This window comes from Podarcis pityusensis (genome assembly GCF_964106645.2).
Source record: "Podarcis pityusensis genome assembly, chromosome: 16".
NCBI classification, from domain to species: Eukaryota; Metazoa; Chordata; class Lepidosauria; order Squamata; family Lacertidae; genus Podarcis; species Podarcis pityusensis.
In genome coordinates, this window is record NC_138041.1 from 34,649,447 (window position 1) to 34,673,987 (window position 24,541).

The 24,541-nt window shown below is 46.5% G+C and overlaps 1 protein-coding gene across 2 annotated transcripts in view; it reads right to left on the minus strand.

The window, feature by feature from the left end:
* ADGRD1 (adhesion G protein-coupled receptor D1) overlaps window positions 1-24,541 on the minus strand; it is a 292,701-nt gene that overhangs the window by 36,060 nt on the left and 232,100 nt on the right. For both annotated transcript variants that reach the window (XM_080985113.1, XM_080985112.1), the window contains one exon: window positions 18,455-18,546. In XM_080985113.1, coding sequence (XP_080841239.1) covers window positions 18,455-18,546 — 92 coding nt within the window. The remainder of the gene's footprint in view (window positions 1-18,454; window positions 18,547-24,541) is intronic.

Below are 24,541 nucleotides of genomic sequence, written 5' to 3' on the forward strand. Positions count from 1 at the left end.
ACGGAACCTATCAGGGTCCATCAGCCTCCGCGGGCGAGCCCAAATCGGCTCGCCACCTAAGCAGGGTGGGGGTGGAACATCAATCCTGGCTTTCAGAGCATAGTGATCAGACCATGGCACCTTGATCGAAGGAAACATGATCACATCTATACCGACACCAAAGATCAAATCCAGCGTGTGGCCTGCTTGATAATAATAATAATAATAATAATAATAATAATTTATTTATATCCCGCCCTCCCCAGCCGGAGTTGGGCTCAGAGCGGCTAACAACAATAAAAGTAACACAGCATTCTAAAATCAATTCATTCTAAATTCACCTCAAAATCAAATTAATGGCAACCATTGGGCTAGAGTCCTGTCAGGATTACCAAAGGAGGGGGTCAGACTCTGCCTTGGCCAAAGGCCTGGTGGAACAGCTCTGTCTTGCAGGCTCTGTGGAAAGATGTCAAGTCCCGCAGGGCCCTGGTCTCTTGTGACAGAGCGTTCCACCAGATCGGGGCCACATTCGAAAAAGCCCTGGCTCTGGTTGAGGCCAGCCTAACATCCCTGTGGCCCGGGATCTCCAAGATGTTTTTATTTGCAGACCGTAAGGTCCTTCGTGGGACATACCAGGAGAGGCGGTTCCGTAGGTATGAGGGTCCTAGGCCGTATAGGGCTTTAAAGGTTTAAACCAGCACCTTAAACCGATCCTGTACTCCACTGGGAGCCAGTGCAGCTGGTATAGCACCGGGTGAATGTGATCCCATGGCGAGGACCCCATAAGGAGTCTCGCCGCAGCCTTCTGCACCCGCTGGAGTTTCTGGGTCAGTCTCAAGGGCAGCTCCACGTAGAGTGAGTTACAATAATCAAGTCTGGAGGTGACCGTCGCGTGGATCACAGTGGCTAGGCTATATGACCCTTGGGGTCCAATGCTAAGATTCTATTATTCTAAGTCCCTCACCACCCCTGGACACATCTATAGGTCCTCCTGTAGCCTCGTGGCAAAAGGATTGGAAGGAACTTTCCCACTTTGCCCGAGAACCTTAAGTCAGTGAACAGGAGAAGTGCCACATGGCTCTGCCAGTTCAACATTCACCCCGTCACCCATGCCAAGGACCCCACAATTCCCCCAAAGCCAACCTAGCATTGGGTAACCTAAGGGTGCCCTTGACCCAATAATGCCTCAGGTTTTCTTGACCAGACCTGAAATTTCACTTGCCCAGACTAAAAGGTAGTTTAAACCAACAAAACTTCCTACAGTAAGGAAAATGGCTGGGGTGTGCAGAGTCCCAAGAGCTAACCTGGGGTTGCCCCCTAAATCCTACTCACCCCCGGAAACAGGCAGCTAGCAACAGCCCATATTGTAAAGAGAGGGAGAGGGGGGCAGATGCAGCAAATGAGAATGGTAGTGAGTTTGAGGGGGAACTCACTGAAATAGTCTGGCACCAATCCAGGCCTGACTGGGCTCATCTCCACATATAGAGCATTTCTTGTCAGGAGCTCAGCCTACACTTGAGTAGGACCCTGGCAGAGACACATGCCCGACTGGCATGTTCTCTCCCTCCTGGTCGATCGTTCAGGAGCTTCAAAAGCTTTCTTCTGCCCGAACATCACAGCGACCGATGCCAACAGACATCGGCACACTTAGGGATCCGCAGAGTTTGCGCACCTTGTGTGGCAGACCTCAGCAACTCAGCATTTTGGCTAATCTACTTTATTTACATATAAACACACACTGAGCACTGCAACATGGTTCCCTCTCTCTCTAGCATCAGACAGCAAAAAGAAAAAGAACAAAGGACAATAGTCCCACTTCACGGAACACAGTAACACAAACATCCTGTCTCCATCACATCCCACTCTGTGGAGTCAAAACATATACCGTCATGTGAAAGACAAAGATCCCATGACTGCAATCATGGAGCAGGAATTCTAACATTTCTAAGTCTGCCCCAGGGCAAAAACACTTGGAGTCTTCTTTGGAGGGGAGTTGAACTGTGGCAAGCACCCCCCTTTAAATGGTGGTAGCAGCCTTTTCGGGATTCACCATTCCATCTGCCTCCAAGGTTTTCGCAACAGGCACACTCACTCTCCGTCTATTTTGCACCCACTCGTCACATTTACACACACACACACACCTCTCTATATATATTGCTCCGAGCATTTTTTTCTCCGGAGTCTAATAAAGTGTGACCCAAACAGTGTTTGTATTTTGTCATGTCCAATGAGCCAAGGATTTAATTAGCTCTAAAACACTATCAGCAGTGACTAGCGTTCTGGTTTGCTAATGGCCAGCGCTTAATATGCTTTGCTTAATGTCTTTCCTCTGTGTTCTCCAATCCAGGATGGTATGTATACCGTTCCTCACTTTGTATGCCAGGCTCGAGGAACATCTTCCTCTCTGCTAATTCCACAGCTCCTTCCACATCCTCAGGGATTTGTCAGGAAATACAAACTCCAAACCTGACCCAGCTTGGCAAGCTACTCTGCCTACTGGATAAATGCTCCTTTCTGCAAAATGGAAATGAGACTTTGTTGATGAGGGAGAGAGATTAGAATACGTTTGCCGCTGCCACCGCCGCTGCCATGTATCATGCGTGGCAGCTATGCCATTTAGCACCATATTGGTCTGGAAACCAAGCCTTATGAGGAATAATTGAGGGAGTTGGGAATTTTTAGCTTGGAGACAAGAAGACTGAGAGGTGGTATGATAGGTAAAGGTAAAGGGACCCCTGGCCATTAGGTCCAGTCATGGCCGACTCTGGGGTTGCGGCGCTCATCTCGCTTAATTGGCCAAGGGAGCTTCCGGGTCATGTGGTCATGTGGCCAGCATGACTAAGCCGCTATGGTAAGACATCTTCAAATATCTGAAGGGCTGCCACACAAAAGTTATGGCAAGCTTGCTTTCTGCGTGTCCCAAGCCACAATGGGAGAAAACAACTGCTGGGAAGTGAAAAGGACAACACCACATATGGACAGGAGGATATAACAGTTTCCATACGCAGGGCAGAATAAAGATAAGTTTGAGCTCCTCACTTGAAGCTTTATAAATTTATATATTGTAACATCATGAATGGATACCATTAATTATGTTGCTGATGACTAAGGGATGATTATTATAATTGAAATGTAACTGACATTAATTAAGATTATGGAACACAGTTGTATAAGATCGGAAATGCACCCAAACCATCATGCAGGGAGCCACTTAAACTAAAATGTATTAATTGGAAGTTGATTGGCACTCTTGATAATTGTATAATTTGGGAATTAATTGTTATTGTTATAATTTGGCTAGTATTGGGGAGTATATTGGAAAACTAATTTAAAAAAATATATTTAAAAAACCCAAACGAATGGATTAAAATGACAAGAAATGACATTCTCAGTAAACACCAGGAAGAAAATTTTGATTGTAAGAGCTGAACCTCAATCAACAGTGTGATGCAGCAGCAAAAAAAGTTATAGCTATTCACTTCCGGGGTGGCGCCATCGGTAATGGCGGACTCCCTCTGATCCGGAGGGACTGGCTCTACGGAAATCGGGTCTGTTCCGCTACGGCGAAGCGGGGACCCTTTAAAAAATCACAGGCGGGTGAAGCCTGTGACCGTGGGACTCGGCAGGCACCTTTCGCACCCCCCCAATTTGTAAAGGAACCCAATTATGGGCTCCAGAGCTAAGCGGGGCAAGCGGCGCGGTGCTGTGAGTCAACTGCTTCTTCCGTGGAGCGAAGCCGCACAGCCGTTACCGGAGAGCGCTACCTTTTTCCTGTGACAATCTGGCTACAAAACAACTACCCGTGAGTAGGTTAAATTTGGACAATTAGACTTTAAACAACGACCTGTGAGTAGAACGGAAAATTGGACTAAGAAATTTCTTTTAATTTGGCACTGAAGCGGGAAGGTCTAAACAGGAAGTCAGCCTTCCGCTTTTTGTAGATAGATTAAAGCAAAGACATGGCAAACTAGAGTTTAGAAAATCGTCTGTAAAGGATCAACTTTCATCATCTAAAATTACTGAACCCCCTTTGGAAGCAGGGGAAGAGGGGGGAATTTTTCTGGAAACCTGCAGAAGAGAGTGTAAAGAAAAGCAATTCTCCACTGTCTTGAACCTGGGAGCGGGGTGTCAGGACAGACGTTTTCGGGAAGTTCATTGACTATAGACAAACGTTTTTTGACAGACAGTTAAGAGAAACATAGTGATTCCATTGTTCTCCTTCGCATCTAAAAGGAACAAAATATTGACAAAATATCTGAAAAAGGAAACTTTGTTGTTAGATCTGCTTTAAAAAAAAGAGAGAGATGGATACAAATAGAAGTTCTTCCCCTAGAGGGAGCTTGTGAAACTGTTATTAGATCTGAACTGGGGAGCTTTGCAGCTGCAATAGATTAAGATCATTGGATTAGACTTTGACCTTGCACAACAATGTACTCGGAGGCTCTGGTGCGTGCTTTCTGCAAGACAAGTGCTTTATTGGAACAGTTACATGAGAAGACGGATTTGATGACTGTTGCGATCAGAAATTTTGGACAGGTAGTGGGTATCTATATAGAACCCACTCAGGAATCAATTCAGGAGGGTGCTCTGACAGATCAGGTGAGGGAGGAGGTTGCGGCCGGACCTCGGGAGGCAGAGATGGAGGGAACTGTGGCCCAGCAGGAACATGAGTTGTTGGATCTGACGAATGAACCTGGAAAAAGCCAGATTTGGAGAGATAGAGTCTTGATTGGCTTGGAGATGGGGGGCTGGATAGACCCCCCTATGCAGGGATGTTTTGACTTTTCAAGTCTGGCTTTGGGCCGGGAGGAGTTTGGAGTTGTGGGGGTCCTCAACTTTGGAGGGACCTTGAAACATGCTTTTAAATACCACATGGAGTTCAGTGTGGACTATGGAAAAGGGGCTGATCTGTCGAGAAGGGACAAAAATATTGTCAAGCTGGAGTCTCCACGAGTGAAAGGAGCAGAAGACAAAGTAAAGTACAAGTATAAATATGAAGAAGATCTGCGGAAGGGACATGGAAGAGACTTAAGGGCCTCGGACATAAGGTTACCAGGTTAATGAACTAGATGGATGGGATAGAAAGGACTGACAAAACCCGGGACCAGGAGGAAGAGACGTTGGATGAAGATTGGAACAAAGTTTTAAAAATTCTACTTAGGAATGTTTTGTAAAATTAATGAGTATTAGAAAAATGTTGGAACGAAATTATTTGGCTTTAGCAGAAATGTTAAAAAGAACTATGTAAGAATATGCTATGGTTATGAGAAATTGGTATAAAGAAGATTTAAGTTTTAAGTTTTAGGGTTTTTTATGGTAAGATAAGGTTAAAATAGATTAAGGTAATTTAATGACAGAATATTATGAAAAATGGAAAGGATTTGCTGTGATAATTAACAACTAGAATACAAAAAAGGGAGGTGTGAGGAGGTCGATGAAATAAGGTAATGACAGTTAAGGATTTGGGAATATTGGATCTGTTTTTAAATTTTTGTGGCTTATTTTTGCTTTTTGATTTTGATGTGCTATGTGTTTTGTTTTTGTTTTTGACTTTTATCGATTTGTATTGTTTAACTGCTATTTGTTTTTTCTTTGTTTTTTCCTTCTTTTTCTCTTTTTTTTGTAATTTTAAAATTCTCAATAAATATCATTTTTTTAAAAAAGAGAGAGACATGCTATGCAAAAAAAAAAAAAAGTTATAGCTATTCTAGGCTGCCTCAACAGAAGTCTAGTGTCCAGATCATGGGAAGTCATAGCACTGCTTTATTCTGCCTTGGTCAGACCAAACCTGGAAAACTGTGTCCAGTTCTGGGCACCATGATTTAAGAATAATGTTGGCAAGCTGTATTGATGATTTGTTAATTATTTTATATAATTTATGTTGCAATTGTGATGTTCTACTGTGTTACTAAGTGGTGCTGTGGTCTAAACCACAGAGCCTCTTGGGCTTGCCAATTGGAAGGTCGGCAGTTCGAATCCCCATGACAGGATGAGCTCCCGTTGCTCGGTCCCTGCTCCTGCCAACCTAGCAGTTCAAAAGCACACAGTGCAAGTAGATAAATAGGTACTGCTCCGGTGGGAAGGTAAACAGCATTTCCGTGTGCTGCTCTGGTTCACCAGAAGCGGCTTAGTCATGCTGGCCACATGACCCAGAAGCTGTCTGCGGACAAACGCCGGCTCCCTTGGCCTGAAAGCGAGATGAGCACTGCAACCCCAGAGTCGTCCACGACTGGACCTAATGGTCAGGGGTACCTTTACCTTTTACTGTGTTACTATTTATTGTATGTAAGTGCTTTGTGGCTCATGTGAGTGAAAAGTGAAATAGAAATACAGTAAATGAAATGAAATGTGTGCCAAGGAGGGTGACCAAGATGATCAAGGGTCTGGAAGCCTAGCCATATGAGGAACAGTTGAGAGAGTTGGGTATGTTTAGCCTGGAGAACATGAGTCTGAGAGGACATATGATCACCATCTTCAAATCTCTGAAGGGCTTTCACATGGAGGATGAAACAAGCTAGGTTTTCTCCTACTAAGGACCCATAAGAATAGATTTAAGTTACAAGACATAGGATTCCATATAAACACCAGGAAGAACTTTTTGGCAGTAAGAGCAGCTCAACGGTGGAATGGGTTCCCTCAAAAGGTGGTGGGCTCTCCTTCCTTGGAGGTTTTTAAACTGATTTTGGTGGCCATCTGCTGGGCATTCTTTAGATGTGATTTCTGCTTTACGGGTGGTTGGATGAGGCAGCTCTTGGATTTCTTTCCAGCTCTATAGGTCTATGATTTTATGGCAAACTGTGAGAAGAGACGTTTTTATCCTTCTCTCGAAACAGTAGAAATCATGTTCAGGCAAGTGGAGTCAATTTATGCAGATGAGAAAGTACCACTTGCTTTGCTGAATGAGACCAAAGTCTAGAATAAAGTTTCCAATATCAGTCAGTCAGGTGCTTAGAGAAGATTACCTGCAGGGTGAAAGCATGATAATGGTGTGCCCAAGGTATCTGTTCCCTAAGGTACATTGTGTCCATGTAGGATTTGCAGAAAGGGGGGAAGGGAATTAAGTTTTGAAATGATAAAATGACTGTAAAATTATTGAAATGTATAAAATTGAAAATCATAAATAAAACAGAATTTTTAAAAAGAGTACAAGGGATGGCAACATTGGCTGAAGCACCAGAGTGATTCACATGCTCTGGCAAGTGAAATGAGGTGACAGTGAGGTTCTTTACTTTTGCTATTGCTTATGAATGAAGATCATGGCCACTGGTCCCATCACCTCCTGGCAAATAGAAGGGGAAGAAATGGAGGCAGTGAGAGATTTTACTTTCTTGGGCTCCATGATCACTGCAGATGGTGACAGCAGTCACGAAATTAAAAGACGCCTGCTTCTTGGGAGAAAAGCAATGACAAATCTAGACAGCATCTTAAAAAGTAGAGACATCACCTTGCCAACAAAGGTCCGTATAGTAAAAGCTATGGTTTTCCCTGTAGTGATGTATGGAAGTGAAAGCTGGACCATAAAGAAGGCTGATCTCCGAAGAATTGATGCTTTTGAATTATGGTGCTGGAGGAGACTCTGGAGAGTCCCGTGGACTGCAAGAAGATTAAACCTATCCATTCTGAAGGAAATCAGCCCTGAGTGCTCACTGGAAGGACAGATCCTGAAGCTGAGGCTCCAATACTTTGGCCACCTCATGTGAAGAGAAGACTCCCTGGAAAAGACCCTGATGCTGGGAAAGATGGAGGGCACAAGGAGAAGGGGACGACAGAGGACGAGATGGTTGGACAGTGTTCTTGAAGCTACCAGCATGAGTTTGACCAAACTGCGGGAGGCAGTGGAAGACAGAAGTGCCTGGCATGCTCTGGTCCATGGGGTCACGAAGAGTCGGACACAACTAAACAACTACATGGAGAATTAGCACTGAGGAACTCAAAGGTTGAGGGAAATGATCAAGCAGAAGCTAGACTCTGCATTCCCTTGATGGGGTTGTTTTTATATCACTTGCAAGTGATGGCTGGGGCCACTGTGTGCATGGCAGTCATGTAAAAGTCAGATCTTTCTACACACCTGGGCGCACATTCCTGCATCCTTCACCTAGACAAGCATGTGGCACCATTACAGTTGAAGGGCACATTCAAGCAAAAGCTTTCAACAAGGGTGCTGTCATGTTCTCGTCCCATACCGGAACTCACAGGGAAAGCAATGAGGCTGTAGGCAAGACTGGTCAATGGCTGCTGGACCGTGGACAACTCCAAGGGAGCAACTGGCTGTGAAAAAGGTTGGGTGCAGGGTACCTTTTCCAGGCTCCACCCGCTTGAGAGAATTTCAGAGTCTTAAAGGGCCACTATCTGGTCTGACTCCCCCATGGATCACTGCCTTGCCATGGCGAAGGGGCTTGAATAACTCAGAGAAGTTATGAGCTATGCCGTGCAGGGCCACCCAAGATGGACAGGTCATAGTTTTGACCAAATGTGATCCACCTGGAGCAGGAACCGGCAAACCACTCCAATATCCCTACCAAGAAACGAGATGGTTGGACAGTGTTCTGAAAGCTACGAACATGAGTTTGACCAAACTGCAGGAGGCAGTGGAAGACAGGAGTGCCTGGCGTGCTCTGGTCCATGGGGTCACGAAGAGTCGGAGACGACTAAACGACTAAACAACAACAACATCTGGTCTGAAGATAGGCACTCCTCCATCATTCCACAGACTTCTTCCTGGTTCACTCCTGGTACTGCCAGGCTGGTGAAGTGGGAGGTATCTGGTTGTTCAGGCTCAGTGAAAGGTGTCCAGGCTCTCTGGCCCTACAAGCCCTAGTGGTCTTGGGGAATCCTCTGGGAGTCCTTGTCCAACCATCCCAAGCACAATGGTCTCCCTGTATTCCACAGTCAACTGAGTCCTGTCCCAGACATGGATCCCCATCTTCTGCTTGTGCTGCCTCCAGCTTGGTGTCTAGATTACTAATAGATTCAAGGGTTATGATTGGTGCAGAGCAGGGCCGGTGATGAATACAATCTGGGAAGAGAGCATGGCTTAAGGGGAGGCCTCAAGAACTACATTTGACCTCCAGACTTGAAGTCCCCACCCGAGACACAGAGGAAGCTTCCATGCTTGGAGGGCTTTCAAAAATGGAATTCTTGACTTGAGATCTGAGGTCTACCATACACAGCTCACCTCTCAGATGAGGATAGATGAATCCTGTCCTACCCTTGCCCTCATTTTCAGAAGCCTATTGGCTGAAGCATTCTTATCTCAACAAAACAAACATGATTCTTTCCCTTGAGGAGTGTTGTGTGAATCAACACTTTACTAAGTAAAACACCAAGAGTCATCAAACCAATGGGCAACATTAAAAAAATGAGAACAGAGAATTTGAGAGAGAGAGAGAGAGAGAGAGAGAGAGAGAGAGAGAGAGAAGGAAGCTCAAGAAATGTTCTAATTGCTTTCTCCATGGCTGGGCACAACCACTCTCATTTGGGGAGCCTTGTGCTTGCTATATAAATGATACCGATTTTTCCAGCCCATCAGACCATTTCAAACAAGGCGATGAGAAAACATCCAATAAGATCTGGGCTTGGCAGTTTATCGAGAGGCAATTAATGAGACTCTGCCTGCAAGGACAAATGGGATGCAAAGTTGGGTGCGCTGAGCCTGGGCCAAGACCTGGCTCACCCACAAAAAATTTGCAAACTATTCCTGACTAGCAAGATCCAGATCATCATCACTGCTGCTACATGATGTGCATGAATAAAGGAAAAATCCAACTCAGTTTGTATTTCTGAACTGCACTTTCTGAAGCAAAACACAAACATCCTTCAGAATTTCCACTTCTGCAGATTTCCAGCCTAGTTATGTATAAAAAGATGCATATATTAAAGTATGCATAAAAATGTTAATATTGGTGAAACTAACATATAAAAATGTGTTTTATTAGGGGAATTGATGTGCAAAAATGTGCACCTTGGGATACATTTGCATTGAAAAGGTATCATGGGGACTCTTCTTTCAAAATCCGCAACTGATGTTGAAATATGGAGAACTGCACTTAAGACTGGGGGGAAATGAGAAACGGGGCATTCTATAGCAATGCTGTCACAGTGGGAAAGGCAACTTATCTTTCTGCTGCCAACTGTCATAGACATAGATAGATAGATGATAGATAGATGATAGATAGATATAGATAGATAGATAGATAGATAGGACAGAGAGAGAGATCTTCCTGAATTTGGAAGGCAGAAATTTGAAATTTGGATCTGTGGGGATATTAAAGTTTGCTAAATTGGTCACAGCTGATGAAAAGGTTCATTTCCGTAAACATCTATATAAGGCCAGGCTTATGTTGTCCGGCACTGCTAATCGAATGAACACGCTGAGCTCGTGAAATATACTCAGAGTCGCAAAGTGATTTCATGCTCTTTATTCAGCTCATAGTGGTGAGGAGGAATGAATAAATGTCCCCTCACAGTATCTGCTTTATATACATTATTTACACAATGGGCTGCACATGATTGGCTAATTCTGGAATTCTACTGTAAGCCAATCAGGTTGTGGATTCACTTCTATCTGGAGCAGGATTGGGTGGTTCCTGCCAACCAATCATACTGCTGCATTGTTCTAGGACCAATCAGACTGCTGCATTCTGAATCCTATTGTTCTAGGACCAATCAGACTGCTGCCTTTTGGATCCTATTGTTCTAGGACCAATCAGACTGCTACAGTTTGGATCCTATTCAACTCAGTACATAACACCCCTCCCCTCTAAGTTCCAGTCCTGCCCGGGAGGTCGCATTCATAGTCCTCAAGGTATGCCGGCGGCCTACGTGTGCGTTGTGGCCTGGGGTGTTCCCTGGTCCGGGCTCCGGGTTCTGGCTCGTGTTCCAAGGATGCTGGCTGTGATGCGGCTGTTTGGTCTGGTGCAACCGGCTCGCTCAGTCGTGGTTCTGGTTCCGGTGTCCTTTCGGCCTCACGGGTCCTCTCTGTATTTACTGATTCTGCCTCTCCTGCTGGCCCCTCCTGCTCTATGGGCCTCACTGCCCCGCTGTTCCCTTGGGACTCCTCTGACCTGTCCTCCTCCTGGTTTTCTCCCGGGAATCGTCGCCGTATCTGGTCGCAGTGGCGGCGCCAGCATTGCCCCCCATCCGTTAGCACCTCGTACGACACGGGGCCAGTGACCCTGGTGATTGTGGCGGGTACCCATGCTGGGCCTGCCCCAAAATTCTTTGCGTACACTGGGTCCTGGGCCTCGAAGGTCCGGGGGTTCCTGCCTTCCCCCACCACTACCTCATCCTGAGCTCTATCGGGGTGAAGGCGGTCCAATCTGATTGCAAGGCGCCGACCCATTAGTAGTTCAGCGGGGCTCCGGCCAGTCGTTGAGCTGGGGGTGCTGTGCTGTGCTAGAAGGAATGTGGCAAGGCGGTACTCCCAGTCCCCTTGCGTCATGCGGCGAAGGGTGTCCTTGGTGGTCCGCACCATGCGTTCTGCTTGGCCATTGGTGGCAGGGTGGAACGGCGCCGAACGGATGTGGCGGATGGCGTTCTGCGCTGTGAAGGTTTGGAATTCTCCTGACGTAAATGCAGTCCCGTTGTCTGAGACGAGAGTGTCAGGGAGCCCGTGGGTTGCAAACAGCCTGCGTAGTACCCGGATGGCTGCGGACGTGGAAGTGGACGGTACCAGTGCGACTTCCAGCCATTTGGTGTAGGAGTCCACCACTATGAAGAATGTTTTCCCCTGAAAGGGGCCAGCGAAATCCACATGCAGGCGTGACCATGGTGCTCGGGCGGACTCCCAGGACTGGACTGGGGCCCTTGGGGGATCTGGGCGGGATTCTTGGCAGGCCTGGCAGTGTTTGACCCAGGCCTCTATCTCTCCATCGATCCCCGGCCACCACACATAACTCCTGGCAAGGGCCTTCATTCTTACTACCCCTGGATGTGTCTCGTGTAGGGCTGTGAGGACCCTTTTGCAGAGGGGCTGGGGAACAACGACTCTGCTTCCCCATAACAGGCACCCCTTGTGGGCCGACAGTTCATGTTTGCGGGTTGTGTAGCCGGCGAATTCTGGCCCGGGGCTGCTGCTGGGCCACCCCCTCCACACCCAGTCCAGGACCCGGGAGATGACCCTATCTTTCTTGGAATGGTGTGCAACTTCTTGTGCCTGAATGGGGCGGTCGGGAAGCAGCTCCAGGCTCATAACCTCTTGTGCAGGTGCTGGGTCAGGGCCTGTTTCCGGTAGTGGTAGCCTGCTGAGGGCGTCCGCATGGCCCATCGCCTTCCCAGGTCGGTGAATCAGTGCATACTGGTAGCTGGCAAGGAAAATTGACCACCTGAGGACGCGAGGAGACAGCACTTGGGGGGTCTGCTTTTCGGGGGCAAACAAGCCAAGCAACGGCTTGTGGTCAGTCACCACGGTGAAGGGCCGCCCGTACAAGAAATCATGGAATTTTTTTACTCCCTTTACGATTGCCAGACCCTCCTTGTCGATTTGCGAGTAGTTCCGCTCGGTTGTGTTGAGTGTCTGGGAAAAGTACGCCACCGGTACCTCTCTTCCATCCGGGAGTTGGTGCCCCAGGACAGCTCCAATGCCATAGGGTGAGGCGTCGCATGCTAGCACCACCGGCAGCCTCTCGTCGAAGTGTGCCAAGACCGAGTTTGAGACAAGCAAGTCCTTGACTGCCTGGAATGCGGCCTCCTGGCGCTGGCCCCACACCCAAGGGGCCCGCTTGTCCAGGAGTCTGTGTAGGGGCTCCGCTACCGCCGCCTTGTGGGGAAGGAAGGAATGGTAAAAGTTCAATAGTCCCAAGAAGGCCTGAAGTTCAGTCTTGCTCTTGGGCGCTGGGGCATCACAAATGGCCCGTACCTTGTCCCCAGTCGGGTGGACCCCTTCTGCGTCCACCATAAATCCCAGAAAGTCCACCTGAGGCACTCCTAGTAGACATTTTTCCCGCTTCACCTTGAGACCCGCCGTCTGGAAACGGTGCAGAACGGTGCGGAGGCGGTCCTCAAACTCCTCTGGTGTGGGGCCGGCAATCAACACATCATCGAAGAAGGGGGTGACGCCAGGAATCCCTTTAAGGAGAGAGTCCATTATATTCTGGAATATGCCTGGTGCCACGCTGACACCGAATTGCAGCCGCTTTACCCTGAACGCTCCTCTGTGCGTCACAATCGTCTGTGCCTCTGCTGTGGCCTCATCTACTGGCAGCTGTTGATATGCTTGGGCCAAGTCCAGCTTGCCAAAAATTTTCGACCCAGCCAGGGTGGCAAGGACATGGCTGACCACTGACACTGGGTATGCGTGGGCCGTGAGGGCCTTGTTTATGGTACATTTGTAGTCTGCGCAGATGCGGACCGAACCATTAGGCTTGACGGGTGTGACGATTGGGGTTTCCCAGGGAGCATTAGGCACCGGCTCCAGCACTCCTTGCTCTACGAGTCGGTCCAATTCCTCGTCTATACGGGGTTTCAAGGCGAACGGGACCCGGCGGGCCTTGAGCCTGACCGGTCGTACTGCGGGGTCAAGCTGTAGCGCAATGGGGGGGCCCGTATACTGTCCCAATTTCCCATCGAAAACCCCTGGAAATTCCTTGCATATGGCGTCCACGTCCACTTGTAAGCTAGTGTGGTTCACCCCGGTGACAGCTAGCCCCAGTGGTCCAAACCATGCCAATCCCAGTAAGCTAATGTAGGGGCCCTTGACCACAAGCAAGTCCAGTTGCCGCGTCCGCCCTCGGTATTGCACCCTGAAGGTCCCCACCCCCATTGTGGGGACCTTACGTTTCTGGAAGTCCCGGAGGGTGAATGGGGCCGGCCTGAGTTTGGGACCCCCAGTGGGACACAGTTTCCTTAAGGTCCTTGCCGAGATTATGGATAGAGTTGAACCCGTGTCAAGCTCCATGCGGCATGGGGCCCCCTCTATCTGTACCTCTACATAAATTTTCTCTACGTTGGGGTGGGGCAACTGGTATACCTGGAAGTCCGTGAGCTCCGTCGAGTTGCCTTGGTGCGTTGGGCCCCGGGACCTGGGGCTCTTGGATTGGTCATCTGATGCCTGGTGTCGGGTGGGCCGAGCCCGACACACCCGGGCGATGTGTCCCGATTTTCTGCACTGCCTGCACTCTGCGTTGCGGAAACGGCAGGTCCTCCTCTCGTGACTCTCCCCGCAGCTTGCGCAGTTCCCTCCTTCTCGTCGAGGCAGCTGTGGTCTGTGCGCTGCTTGAGTGCGCTGCTGTACTCGGTGCACCTCCTCCCTGTCGGATCCTGAGTCGTCGGTGAGGTCTTCATGGTGGACCCTCGGTTGGGATGGCAGGCTCGGCCGTGCCTCTTGGGTCGACCTCTCGGCAGCTTCTGTTGCCAGGGCCTCCTCCAGAGCGACCTGGAACGTTAGGTCCCTCTTTTCGTCGTTGCAGCTTCTCATCCTTCAGGCCACCGACGAGGCGGTCACGAAGCATGTTCTCCAGCTCTGAGAAGTTGCAGAACCGGGCGGCTTGGCGGAGAGAGGTCACAAACCCAGTTATGGTTTCCCCAGGGGCTTGCCGCTTTGCGTAGAAGGCATTTCGACGAGCCACCACTGAGGGCTGCGGCGAAAAGTGCCCCTTCAGCTGTTCCATTATTGTTTTGTATGGAACAGTAGCGACGTCTTCAGGCGCAAGGAGAGCCCGGGCGATTTCAAACGTCTCCTCTCCGCAGACGCTGAAGAATATCGCCCTCTTCTTGGCGTCTTCTTCGTCGGTGACCCCTTTGGCTTCTAGGAGGAAGGTGAAACGGGAGGCGTACGCTTCCCAGTCTCCAGATGCTGGGTTGAATGGCGAGAAGCTGCTGTTGGCTGCCATTCTGAGTTCCTTGTGCCCCGGAGCTGAAGCCTGGATACACGGTGCGAGGCAGCGGTGCGGCAGTTGGCGGTGCTGCGGTGCTGTGTGTGGCAGTCAGCTCAGCGGGATCCCACCTTCGTCGCCAGTGAAATATACTCAGAGTCGCAAAGTGATTTCATGCTCTTTATTCAGCTCATAGTGGTGAGGAGGAATGAATAAATGTCCCCTCACAGTATCTGCTTTATATACATTATTTACACAATGGGCTGCACATGATTGGCTAATTCTGGAATTCTACTGTAAGCCAATCAGGTTGTGGATTCACTTCTATCTGGAGCAGGATTGGGTGGTTCCTGCCAACCAATCATACTGCTGCATTGTTCTAGGACCAATCAGACTGCTGCATTCTGAATCCTATTGTTCTAGGACCAATCAGACTGCTGCCTTTTGGATCCTATTGTTCTAGGACCAATCAGACTGCTACAGTTTGGATCCTATTCAACTCAGTACATAACACCTCGGCTTGCCAGCACCGTATGGAAAAATCTGTAACAATTACTGGTAACAATTGCATCTATTTGTTATTGCCAGCTGCCATGAGAAACAAGACCCCTCCAGCAAATACACACTTCTGCTGCCAACAAACCTCATTCCTGGGGTCCCTCAAGGCATCTGGGCAAATCAACGGACGCCCACCAATATTTGTTCTTGCCAGCTGGAGTCATGAGCTGTGTTCCTTATTGTACAAAAACTGTAGGTTACTTTAACCCTGACATGGTTCTGATATTTATTTATTGGCAGAAAGTGAACAAAAATGCTTAACTTCATCATGTATGTTTTCCAGAGCCCTGGGACACTCCCTGCTGCTGCTTGTTTTTTTTTTTGGGGGGGGGGAATGGCGGGCTATTTGCCAACAGTAATCATGTAGAAATATTCTCTTTCCATAGCAAGTTTGAAGGACCGGACTGTTCAGTTGAGTCAAAACTGAACAGATAAATAAATACTATTCAGTTTTTACTGTACTGATGTAGTATTTATTTATCTACCACACGTTTCTGAGCACAATTCAAAGTGTTGGTGCTGACCTTTAAAGCCACAAATGGCCTCGGCCCAGTATACCTGAAGGAGCGTCTCCACCCCCATCGTTCAGCCCAGACACTGAGGTCCAGCTCTGAGGGCCTTCTGGCAATTCCCTCACTGTGAGAATTGAGGTTACAGGGAACCAGGCAGAGGGCCTTCTCGGTAGTGGCGCCCTCCCTGTGGTACACCCTCCCATCAGATGTCAAGGAAATAAACAACTATCTGACTATCTGAAGGCAGCCCTGTTTAGGGAAGTTTTTAATATTTGATGTTTTATTGTGTTTTTAATATGATGTTGGGAGCTGCCCAGAGTGGCTGGGAAAACCCAGCCACATGGGTGGTGTATTAAAAAAGTTGTTGTTGTTGTCTCTTCAGGTATGGCCACCAACTTGGGTGGCTTTAACAGAAGATTAGACAAATCAATGAAGTGTAAGACTATCCATAGCTACTAGTCATGATCCATAGTTACTGCGTCTACTGCTGGAGGCAATTTGCTTCTGAATGTGAGTTGTTGGGAATCACAAATAGGGAGAGTGTTGTTGCACTCAGGTCCTGTTTGCAGGCTTCCCATAGGCATCTGGTTCACCACTGTGAGAACAGGATGCTAGACTAGGTGGGCCTTTGGCCTGAACCAGCTGTTTATTCTTACATTCTTAAGAAATGTGTTTGGATTTCACTAACAGAAGACTCAGAGAAGGAATGGCACCCTTATGTTAACTCCTATATCATTTTAAGAAATTGGACTAGATGAGCTCTGTGTCCCTTTCTGGTCTTCAAAACTCTGGTTCTATTGAAGATAAACACCTATTCCTCACTCTGTAGTGCTACATATTTTCAGCAAGGAGACACAAGGTGCTGATCTCCTCTTTCTGCATCTCACAAAAAAGTCTGCCATGCAGGTTCAATCAACCTAGGACTCCTCTATAAATAGTCCTGATAAATCTTGCAAGTTTCTGCCATGGCTAATGGCAAGTGAACTGAACCATCTGGATGGAGGTCTGACAGGTTCTTTGTTTCTAAGAAAAATGGAGGGCATCTATACATGAAACCTCTTTGCAGCATCCCATAATTTCTTCCAGGGTCGCTCGTATTTATGGCCATATGAAAGAGAAGGAAGGAATCGTTTCCACACATCCCTTGGTGACCATGGGTTGATAGAAAACAGAACTTTGTAACTTACAGTGTTATTTGTAATGTTTACTCAGAAGGAAGCCCCTCTGTGTCTGTGTGTGCATGCTCCAATTATGGGAATGCATAGGACCAAGCTGATATGCCTCCTCCCCAAACTTTGTGGTTACGTGTGTGGGTGGTGGAACATATTTCTGGAGATATTTCCTTTTTGAGGATAGTGGGGCTGCAACTCACTGCCAGACAAATTCTGCCAGCCAATGAACCATCACACTCCACCCCCAAGTCCCTGGAACAAAAATATGTGATGATATGATATGATCATCGTGGTTGAGGGCTTGGTAGAGAAGGGAGCCGACAAGCAGCAGCTTTCAGGAAGAGTCTTACTAGCAAAGAGTTTCTCCCCAGTTTTTCTGCTGCTCCTCATTGTTAGAGAGTTGCTCCCTGCCACCCCAAAATCTGAAATTTTCATAAAATTTAGGTAAGTCTTTCAGGGGAGGCTAGTCCATTAGGGTGAAGGGAGGACAGTCTCATCAACCTCAGTCTGACCTCACAGTCAGTTCTAGAACCAGGTCTAACCAGTTCCAGTCCTGCCCTAATCTAAATCGCAGCCTGAGCACAAATCAACAAAAGACAATCCACATAGGAAAACACCTACGTCTCCCATAACAAATTGAAACTTACAACTTTGTCACAGCTCAAGTGGGGTGGAGGGGAATCTGAGTTGCCATTGATCACCATTCATTTCTCAAAGGACTATGCAGTTTGCAGCTTTTCAAAATAAAGCATCAGCCATCATTTTCCTTTCCAATACCTCAAACTCATTACAGAATAATTAGAACATAGATCTTAACAGAGACATATTTACTGGTTTCCCCTTCGATTCTGGAAAAGGCATACAATAACTAAGCAAGCTTTCATTAGCCCAGATCTTTCCGCCAATCTCAGAAAAGTTGCTTGCTTGCTTGAAAAAGGAGCAAGTAATCTAAATCAACAAATTGCTCTTCTGAAAGTATGATTTAAAGCATATGCTCCAGCAGCACATCTTTTATCAGGATAGTGTTGACTTTCTTTCACTCGGTTGCTGATGCTACATGAAATTTGTACTGCTGGACTTCGTTGCTGGATGTACCTTGAACAAAAAAGAGGTCTGCAATGCTCAGAAACTGACTGTTTCATCTTTGGCAGGGTACCCCAATAGTGTACAGCTGCACAGAGCGTTCATATGAGATTAGATGCACACTTAACACTTTTGAAAATCTTCATGCAATGTGTGCATCACCCTTTTGAGTGAAGAATTGCCACAGAATTTTATGTAGAGAGACCACTCTTTGGATTTTCTGTTTGGTGCATCCATGAAGTCTAGAACCTTACTCCTGACCCTTTTAGATCTTAGGTACCACACTCCAAGCTCAGACCCACTTAAGAGTTATAAGTCACTATAAATAAAAGAGGCTTACTTGAATGCATTAGCATCCCCGTGCACCTTATAGTTTTCTGCACTTATTCTTGAGATGACTCTGGTGACTGCAATGAGAATGCCGATGTTAACCTAGAGGAGAAAATAAAGAATTGATTCAGGGAGACAGAAATAGGCAAGATTATTTGTGAGGAGTGTGGGAAACATCCCTTTCAAAACATCAGTCATGGATGGCATGGTGGGGTAGAGGCACTTAATTACTTAATTGACCTCCCAACAGGTGAGTCATTGCAGCTTACTGGGAGGGGTGAGGCAGCAGTGAGGCTGGTGTGGTGCGAAAGCATCAGCGGAGCAATCAGGTCCAGCCGCTGGTTCATTTGAACTGTGCTGTCCTTCCTTGCACTAAGCAGCAGTAACTTGCATGCTGGGAGGTCAGTTAAGTGCCTCCGCCCCACCGTCCCGCCTGCAATGTTTCAATAAAACATTGGAAATATCTGCTTAAAACTCAAAACCTGCTCTGTTCCTGATACAGCACTGATAACAAAACGACCATGTGAGTTCCAAGAATTGGACTATTTTTGCCAAGCAATATTTCATGGGAAGAGTTTGCTACTTAAAGAAAGTGTGGTGGGGGAACCACTCCTTGAGCTTGTAAGTATCGAATTGATGACCTCTAACAATGCCATGAAAGGAACACATGAAACTGCCTTGTTAGAAGGCATTTTCTTCATCTTGCCCATATTGCCTCCACTGTCAGTGACTCTTCAGTCACTATCTGAAGCATTGTAAACAGTTCACAGGCAACATTTCAGTATTTCTGTTTTGATGTTTTATTGCACTTTAATTACATTTTGATATTACATGCTGACAGCTATTTTTACAAATATATGCATTTAATATGCCTTATTATTATTATTATTATTATTATTATTATTACACCACCCTATACCCACAGGTCTCAGGGAGGTTCACAGGATAATCTAGCACATGCATTACTTGACTGGAAAGCTCCCTTGCAAAATTAAGAAAAGTGCAAAATTTTGATGGCTATGTTTTGGTTTGTGTTTTGATCCAGAAAGTACACATTGGATAAGGTTTGCCTTTAAATGTGAACTCAGTTGAATTTCTTCTCCATCCCTAGTTCTGAGGCCCTGGCCCAACGCTTGCTAACTCAGAAATCCTTCACATCATCTACTACATCATCCTTCCCCAACCTGGAACTTTCCACATATTCTTGGACTACAGCTCCCATTATCCATGACTATTGACCATTGGGACACGGGTGGCGCTGTGGTCTAAACCACAGAGCCTAGGGCTTGCCGATCAGAAGGTTGGTGGTTCGAATCCTCGCGACGTGGGGTGAGCTCCTGTTGCTCAGTCCCAGCTCCTGCCAACCTAGCAGTTCAAAAGCACATCAAAGTGCAAGTAGATAAATAGGTACTGCTCTGGCGGGAAGGTAAACGGCGTTTCAGTGTGCTGCTCTGGTTTGCCAGAAGTGGCTTAATCATGCTGGCCACATGACCCGGAAGCTGTCTGCGAATAAACGCCGGCTCCCCCAGCCAGTAAAGCGAGATGAGCGCCGCAACCCCAGAGTTGTCCATGACTGGACTTAACGGTTGGGGGTCCCTTTACCTTTATTGACCATGCTAGCTGAGGCTGATTGGACTTTTAGTTCAACAGTATCTGGTGAGCATCGCATTGGCCTGGAGGTAAAGGGGAGCCTGGAGACTCTCATGCATCTCTTAAATTTCTGAGTGTATTTAATACTTAGGCTGCTTGGTTACAGATAATATTTTTTCTGGCAATTTTGTCAGTGAACAAAAGTCTCACATACTCCAAGCTGTGAACCTGGGAAGACCCCTTTTGGTGCTGAAAGCATATGAGATCATTTTAAAATGAGCAGAGAGGGAGGAGGGAATGTAAGTCTTCAGAGAAGCCACACTGGGTTTGAAGTTAAGGCCCAGCAGAAGCAGTTGAGCAATGAAAAGAAAACTCTCGACAGAAATCCAAGTCATCTTGAAAAGACTTGACAATGAGAGAAGGAACAAAATGAGCAGCTGCCAAGATCTCTGGAGTCACAGGTGAGGAAAATAAAACTTTGCCACTTGGAGGAGGCTGATCAAAAGGCACACAGGCTGTCAGAAAAGAAAAGAAAAGAAAGGCCCCAAGCTTCTCAACAGCTAGTCAGTAAAAACAAAGACGAAGAGGAGGAAACACTGGCTCTGTTTCAGCCAAAGTTACACAACATCTGCAGAGTGTTTGAACAGCACCAGGATAAAGGATGGAAGAAGAATCACCAGCCCGGGCTCAATTGTGGACTAAAAAGGTCCATGTGGTTCAACATTGTGTCACTTTACCACATAGGGCAGGGCTGAAGAACCTATGGCCCACAAGCCAATCATGGTTTGCCAGGGGGCTGAATTTGTCCTGAGAGGCCATTAAAAAGAAAACTACACCCTCCTACCAGCTGGTGAGTGGAGCATTCAGTCCTTCTCAGTTTGGCTGTGCACACCTGTACCCTGCTAGGAATAGGCATGCACATCCAAAGTACAGTGCGGAGATGCTTTTAATCTCTTTTGCACACTGTTTACAGAAGCCCCTTTACCTTTACCTTTATAACTTCCCTTGATTGGGACATTATACTTCTGTTTATGCAGCCTAGAATAGCATTAGCTTTTCTTTTCTTTTTTGCTGCTGCATGTTGTTGACTCATGTTAAGGTTGTGGTCTACTAAGACACCTAGGAGTGGGTTCAGGGGTGCCATCTTGAATAAAATACTGGGGGCGCATGTAAGCCCTGTCCTGCATAATCAATCACATGACAAGGTGCACACAAAGCAATGTCCATCAACTTGGGGGGGCTGCCCCCTCAATTATTTTATTGGGGGGCGTAAACCCCTCGGTCCCTAGGAGTTGGCTCCTATGAGTGGGGTATTAAACCAAAGTGAACAATTAAGGTGCAATAACCAAAGTATCCCCTCCCCAAGCTCAATTCTGCCTCATCCTTAGGATGAACTCAGTGTCACATTCTCTGCCACTCAGTGGAAGATGGTCTGTTAAGAGATGGTACCTAACCCCGGCCCAATTGGCCAAGATGTATAAGAACAGTTCAGAGGTTTTTTGGAGGTGTAAAAATGGGGTAGGTACTTTCATGCACATGTGGTGGGAATGTAAGAGAATAAGAAAATTTTGGGATAGCATATATAATGAACTTAAAAAGATATTCAAACTCTCATTCACACACAAAAAAACCTGAGGCCTTCCTACTAGGAATTATGTCCATGGAAATTAAGAGAAATTTTAGACCTCTCTTTATCCCAACCACAGCAACTAGGATTTTGGTAGCAAAGAATTGGAAAAGTGATAACATCCCCACAAAAACTGACTGGCAAGCCAAAATGATAGAATATTTACAACTCACTAGGATGACAGGGAGACTAAGAAGAAACTCAGTACAGTGGTACCTCGGGTTACAGACACTTCAGGTTACAAACTCCGCTAACCCAGAAATAGTACCTTGGGTTAAGAACTTTGCTTCAGGATGATAACAGAAATCACGCGGTGGCAGTGGGAGGCCCCATAAGCTAAAGTGGTACCTCAAGTTAAGAACAGTTTCAGGTTAAGAACAGACCTCCAGAACGAATTAAGTTCTTAACCCGAGGTACCACTGAACAGAAAGTTTATAAAGATTGGATAATGTAAGAATACCTTAAAAACTATTGTGATAATGTGTTTTGTTTGTATTATAAGTATTGTCTAAGTTGAATAGTTATAAGTTATATGTAAATTGACATTAATTGATGTATCATAAAGGTGATTTTATTTTTTATTTGAAAAAGGAAGTTGGTCTGTTAAGGCAAGTGGGGCACTGCCCAACCAGCCTAGGCTTCCCACAGCCAGACACCAGCTGCCTGCCTCCTAACTTACAACCCATCTAGGGAGTGGCACTTTCTGTCAGCCACCATCTCCCCCTTCATCTTAGCATTGCCTTTATATAAGCATAGCAGGAAGGAGAATGGCGCTAAAATAAGAATTAGTTGGCTGCATCTATCATTGGCTGTAGCTCTGCCTATCTGTGGCTCTGGCTCCTCCTGCTGCTGGCCTCCCTACCTTCAGTCTTACCAGTCCTAATAAGCACGAGCTTCCGGAGTTACCACTGAAGACTGAAATCCCTTACACAGATACTCTGGAGTAATCCTACAGAGTCTCATTCTGACTGCTCAGCAACACACGAGTCATGAATAAAAAAGCTTTGGTTATTAAGCATCCAGATTTAGAATTCCAGCTCTCGTTTGGCAGGAGATCCTGTTAACTTGCTTGTAGAGTGGGGGGGGGGGGAGGATATGACAGCTTTTCTGCTGAATAACAATTTGCAAACAAACATCTTCATTATGCAGCCATCCAAAGAAAGTTGGATAATAGACAGTTATTATTTAACTGGAATCCTGGCGCTTGCTCTCCATCTAAATAATTAGCTAGAAAAGTGGATTCCCTTTCATTATTTAGCCAGCACTTTTAAATTGTTCGGGGCTGCCAATTATGCCTCATTTGAAATATATACTGTCTATGGGATGTGTCCCACAAAGCTTGCAATGTAGTTATATTATAATGGGAGCTATTCCAGCTGATGCTCAAAACTTTCAGGAAATCATGGGCCTTGCACTGCATTTCCTAGATTTTATTCTGTGTCTAATGTAACAAATGCATCTAGTTTAAATGACAGAAATGCACCCATAAGCACCCATGCATGGGTTGTGAGCAGTAGGGACCATTCCATTGGGACTGCTGGGGCTCAAGGCAACAGTAGGTGCAACCACAGCCAACGACAGGCAGAGCCAACTAATTTTAGCTTTGTCTCCATCCTCTCCTCCAAATACAACAAGAAGACCAAGGAGGAGGAGGAAGCTCTCCTGCACCCTAGACTGGTTGTGATTAAGAAGGTAGGCAGGTGGGAGCTAGCTGAGGGCAGAATGAGGCCAGTGGAACTGTGCCCTGTTCACCCAAATTGACCAGCCTTCACTAATAATAAACACCCTCCCACCAGATGTCAAAGAGAACAACTACTACCAGACTTTTAGAAGACATCTGAAGGCAGCTCTGTTTAGGGAAGCTTTTAATGTTTGATGTATTACAGTATTTTAATATTTTTTGGAAGCTGCCCAGAGTGGCTGGGGAAGCCCAGCCAGATGGGCGGGGTACAAATAATAAGTTGTTGTTGTTGTTGTTGTTGTTGTTGTTGTTATGGCTTCCCACCTAAGGACACATGCCTGTCACCCACACGTCACCTGTTATTGTCATATAAACATGTAAACAAACATATAAACTCAAACAAATATGTAAATGTAGTTCTACAGTTTTCTGGATGGACAATGCAAAAACATTTGCCTCTATTTTCTATGGTTGGTGTTTGTTTGTTTGTTTGTTTTGTTGGTATCGTAGCCAAAACCAGAGCTCCCATGCACAAGAGAAAGGCATCTGAAGAGTCAGTAGAACTCCAAGGCTTGCGGACATCCTTGGTGAGGAGGCACCTATAAGGGGTGTTTATGGACAAATAAATCGGCTCAGTGTTGACTGAATATGTTCAGTAGTCACTGAACACTTCCTGATTGTTGTGAAAGAGGCAGAAAACCATTGCTCAGTGTGACAATGACTCATGGGTTCATGCGCGCTTTCTTCTCCTCCTCCTCTCCAACATAGCTTCGAGGAGCTCAGAAATGTTTGCTTCTCTCTTTTCATTAATTCCAGTTTCAGCATGTCATCCAAACCTTAAAGTCAATTTCAAAGCCAATGATGCTTTGTATCAGAAAATCGACTTATTTCAAACAAGTGATTCTTAACGCCACCCACAGTTGGTTGGTTCAGGCAGCACAAGCTGTGGTTAAGCAAAACTGAAAGCAAAAGCTTCTGAATTCACAGCTGCCACAGAAGAGGAGAAGGGAAGGGTGGATGACCAAGCCAGCATCCATTGGCCACTGGCCATGGATAATTGTGAGTTATAATCCAACAGCCTCTGGAGTAACACAAGTTCCTCATCCCTTGATTTAAGCCCACCTTTTCTGCAATGATGTATAAAGTGGAGAGGCAGAAGGGTCACATGGCAGAGGGGAGCTAAACCCTAAATAGTTTAG